This window comes from Pimephales promelas, chromosome 15, assembly GCF_988280905.1.
Source record: "Pimephales promelas chromosome 15, fPimPro1.hap1.1, whole genome shotgun sequence".
Lineage (NCBI taxonomy): Eukaryota > Metazoa > Chordata > Actinopteri > Cypriniformes > Leuciscidae > Pimephales > Pimephales promelas.
Genome location: NC_142783.1, coordinates 5,861,637 through 5,866,328, shown reverse-complemented (window position 1 = coordinate 5,866,328; position 4,692 = coordinate 5,861,637). Strand labels below are relative to the sequence as shown.

General features: G+C 41.5%; 1 protein-coding gene across 1 annotated transcript; it reads right to left on the bottom strand.

The window, feature by feature from the left end:
* Window positions 1-2,946: 2,946 nt before the first annotated feature.
* LOC148973458 (general transcription factor II-I repeat domain-containing protein 2A-like) lies at window positions 2,947-4,692 on the bottom strand. Its single transcript, XM_089120289.1, has one exon. It carries the CDS (start codon window positions 4,690-4,692, stop codon window positions 2,947-2,949), a length of 1,746 nt encoding a protein of 581 aa, XP_088976415.1.

Here is a 4,692-nt window from a genome sequence, read left to right as displayed (position 1 = left end):
GCCTCCATTTTTGCACTCAGGTCTAAGTCTCATGGCCCTCTATCAGAATTTGGGAAGATTGGAGAAACTTAATTTTTCGCCCCCCAAAAAAAAACGTAAGGGGTACCACTGTCGTTTTTTTTTTTGGGCCGAATTTTTGAGTTTCGATATCTCAGCTCTGGAAGGGGCTAGAGCCTCCATTTTTGCACTAAGGTCTAAGTCTCATGGCCCTCTATCAGAATTTGGGAAGATTGGAGAAACTTAATTTTTCGCCCCCAAAAAAAACGTAAGGGGTACCACTGTGGTTTTTTTTTGGGCCGAATTTTTGAGTTTCGATATCTCAGCTCTGGAAGGGGCTAGAGCCTCCATTTTTGCACTCAGGTCTAAGTCTCATGGTCCTCTATCAGAATCCAGAGTTTGGGAAGATTGGAGAAACTTAATTTTTCGCCCCCCAAAAAAAAAAAACGTAAGGGGTACCACTGTCGTTTTTTTTTCGGGCCGAATTTTTTGAGTTTCGATATCTCAGCTCTGGAAGGGGCTAGAGCCTCCATTTTTGCACTCAGGTCTAAGTCTCATGGCCCTCTATCAGAATCTAGAGTTTTGAGAAGATTGGGGATACTTGATTTTTCGTCAAAAAAAAAAACGTAAGGGGTAACACTGTCGTTTTTTTTTTTTTCGGGTCAAAATTTTGAGTTTCGATATCTCAGCACTGGAAGGGGCTAGAGCCTCCATTGTTGCACTCAGGTCTATGTCTCATGGCCCTCTATCAGAATCCAGAGTTTTGAGAAGATTGGGGATACTAAATTTTCGCCCAAAAAAAAAAACGTAAGGGGTAACACTGTCGTTTTTTTTTCTGGTCGAAATTTTGAATTTCGATATCTCAGCTCTGGAAGGGTCTAGAGCCTCCATTGTTGCACTCAGGTCTATGTCTCATGGCCCTCTATCAGAATCCAGAGTTTTGAGAAGATTGGGGATACTTAATTTTTCGCCCCAAAAAAAAACGTAAGGGGTAACACTGTCGTTTTTTTTTTCTGGTCGAAATTTTGATTTTCGATATCTCAGCTCTGGAAGGGTCTAGAGCCTCTATTTTTGCACTCAGGTCTAAGGCTCACGGCCCTCTATCAGAATCCAGAGTTTTGGGAAGATTGGGGATACTTAATTTTTCGCCCCAAAAAAAAACGTAAGGGGTAACACTGTCGTTTTTTTTTTTCGGGTCGAAATTTTGAGTTCCGATATCTCAGCACTGGAAGGGTCTAGAGCCTCCATTGTTGCACTCAGGTCTATGTCTCATGGCCCTCTATCAGAATCCAGAGTTTTGAGAAGATTGGGGATACTTAATTTTTCGCCCCAAAAAAAAACGTAAGGGGTAACACTGTCGTTTTTTTTCTGGTCGAAATTTTGATTTTCGATATATCTCAGCTCTGGAAGGGTCTAGAGCCTCCATTTTTGCACTCAGGTTTAAGTCTCATGGCCCTCTATCAGAATCCAGAGTTTTGAGAAGATTGGAAAAACTTCATTTTTCGCCCGAAAAAAAAAACGAAAGGGGTACCACTGTCGTTTTTTTTTTCGGGTCGAAATTTTGAGTTTCGATATCTCAGCTCTGGAAGGGTCTAGAGCCTCCATTTTTGCACTCAGGTCTAAGGCTCACGGCCCTCTATCAGAATCCAGAGTTTTGAGAAGATTGGGGATACTTAATTTTTCGCCCCAAAAAAAAAAACGTAAGTGGTAACACTGTCTTTTTTTTTTTCTGGTCGAAATTTTGAATTTCGATATCTCAGCTCTGGAAAGGTCTAGAGCCTCCATTGTTGCACTCAGGTCTAAGTCTCATGGCCCTCTATCAGAATCCAGAGTTTTGAGAAAAGATTGGGGATACTTAATTTTTCGCCCAAAAAAAAACGTAAGGGGTAACACTGTCGTTTTTTTTTTTCGGGTCGAAATTTTGAGTTTCGATATCTCAGCTCTGGAAGGGTCTAGAGCCTCCATTGTTGCACTCAGGTCTATGTCTCATGGCCCTCTATCAGAATCCAGAGTTTTGAGAAGATTGGGGATACTCAATTTTTTGCCGAAAAAAAAAAAACGTAAGGGGTAACACTGTCGTTTTTTTTTCGGGTCGAAATTTTGAATTTCGATATCTCAGCACTGGAAGGGTCTAGAGCCTCCATTGTTGCACTCAGGTCTATGTCTCATGGCCCTCTATCAGATTCAAGAGTTTTGAGAAGATTGGGGATACTTAATTTTTCGCCCCCAAAAAAAACGTAAGGGGTAACAGTGTCGGTTTTTTTTTCTGGTCGAAATTTTGATTTTCGATATCTCAGCTCTGGAAGGGTCTAGAGCAGTGGTCACCAACCTTTTTGAGCCTAAGATCCCTGACCTCAGCCCTGATTAAAGGCAAGATCTACCTAATGAAGAAAGTGAAAGAAAGCCAAAATACTTCCAACTAGAGGTCTTTTATTTAGGCAGACTGTAACTGGTGCATTAAACAGGTTGTATTGCTTTAAGAACTTTACATCACAACATCAATTTTAAGTTGCATTAAATTCATATGAATACAAATAAGAAAGGAATGTGGCCTATTTTCTATTTGCTTTATAGAATTATGTAGGTACGGCCTTTGAAAAATTAGGTGATAAGAGGGAACTTTTAAAAATTAATTAATGCATTATCATGAACTAATAATGAACAGCATTTATGAATTATGTAGATTAGGTTATTTTGTTCATAGTGGGAAAAAAATAAACACATTTTGTAATGAGCAGATCATATGTAGTGCCATTAATAACATTGTGAAGCTTATGATTTTGCTTCATGTATGTTTGTTATTTACTTTGTATAATTTAAGAAAGATTAATGGCAATAACTTCCCCAGTAAATTAAACTAAATGCAGGTTTAGTCCATTTTATGCAGCATCACTTTCACAACAGGCCAAACGGCAACAGGCAAAGCGTTTGCAGTAATGTTCACTCAAGTCAGTGCGATGCCTGTGATTGAATACTGTCTGTGAGTTTTTTGTAGTTTGGCTCATAGCTGCAGACAGCCAGTCTGAGGCAGTCTGTGAGGTGTCTGTCAGTAAGGCGGCTCCTATACTTTGATTTTATTATTTTCATTTGTGAAAATGCCATTTCACAGAGGTAAGTGGATCCAAAGTATGCACTCACTTTTAGTGCACATGCAGTGAGTAGAGGAAACTTCTCTCTACTTACAAGTCCCCAAAAGTCACTTTCCCTTAATCTGGCTTTCAGTTCTAAGTCATTTTGCAAATCAAGTATCTCCATGTCAACACCACTTTGCAAAGCGAATCCTTGATGAAATTTGGCTGCAATCTTTTCTACATCAATGGGCTGAAATGGGTTTGAGACGAATGCAGCAATGTCTTCCATGACGTCTAACTCACCAAAACGCCGATTGAATTCCGTCGCAACTTTGTCCAGGTGAGCGCAGTACTGCTCCGGTTGAAACGCGTCCTTGTCTTTGATGGTTTGTGACATTTTTTCCAGGTTGGGAAAATGTGTTAGTCTCCTCCCGTTTAGATGTGTGGTCCAAAAACCGAGCTTGGCCTTGAACGCATTCACTGCGCTTATCATGTGGGACAGGGATCGGTTTTTTCCCTGCATCTCAGTGTTGAGTGCATTCAGTTTTGCCGTTAAGTCTGTCAGAAATCCCAGGTCAAGTAGCCACGCATCATCTGACAATTCTTTGTGCTCCTCATTCCTTGTTAAGAGAAAAGTCTTTATCTCTGGCAGCAAGTCAACAAATCTCTGTAACACTTTGCCGCGACTTAGCCACCGGACATCAGCGTGAAAAATCAGGTCTCCGTAAGCGGCATCAAGCTCATCCAATAACGCCTTGAATAAACGATGTTGGAGAGCTTTTGCTCGAATCGAGTTAATCAGTTTGACCACTAGTGTCATGACGTGAGAGAAGTCCACGACTTTCCCAACCAAGGCCTGCTGATGAATTACGCAGTGATAATTTAAAAAGTCTGGAAAAGCAGGATCATTGCGGCACAGCGCTATAAAACCGGAGCGCACACCGCGCATTGCCGGAGCCCCATCAGTAGTGATTGCCACCAGTTTATGAATGGGAATGCAATTTTCATCGACGTATTTTTTAAATTCGTTAAATATATCCTCACCTCTTGTTCTGTCCTTCAAGTGCAGAAGAGTGAGAAAGTCCTCCTTGGTTGTAGAATCCTGGAAAACCATCCTGACAAATACAACAAGCTGAGCTGTGTCCATTACATCCAGGGATTCATCCAATTGCAGTGAGAAATATTCACAAAATGACAGGTCCCTTAACACCTGTCGATCCACGTCCTCCGACAGTGATTCGACCCTTCTTGTCACTGTTGCGGGGCCTAGCGGGACACTGCTGAATGCTGTTTTGATGTCATCTTTTTTTTTGAAGTCGTTGCAAACTGTGTCGGCAATAATATCCATAGCCTGCTTGATTAACTCGCCATCTGTAAAAGGCTTCTTATGTTTGGCCAAAAGGTGACTAACACGAAACGATGCTTCTGTAGCAGCCTTATGTCGAACAGCAGGTTTAGTGAAGAGCGACTGCTGGGCTTTCAATTCCAGCTTTAGCTCCGCAACTTTTTTAGAACGGATGGCGCTATTCGGTGGATAGCTGTCCTTAAAGGTCGGATGATTAGCATTGTGGTGCCGCTCCAGATTTCCTCTTTTAGCCAGTGCTTGTGTTTGCCGGCATAACAT

Bases quoted from the DNA above. Each gene is read 5' to 3' on its own strand.
- LOC148973458 (XM_089120289.1), bottom strand. From the start codon at position 4,692: ATGTTATGCCGGCAAACACAAGCACTGGCTAAAAGAGGAAATCTGGAG.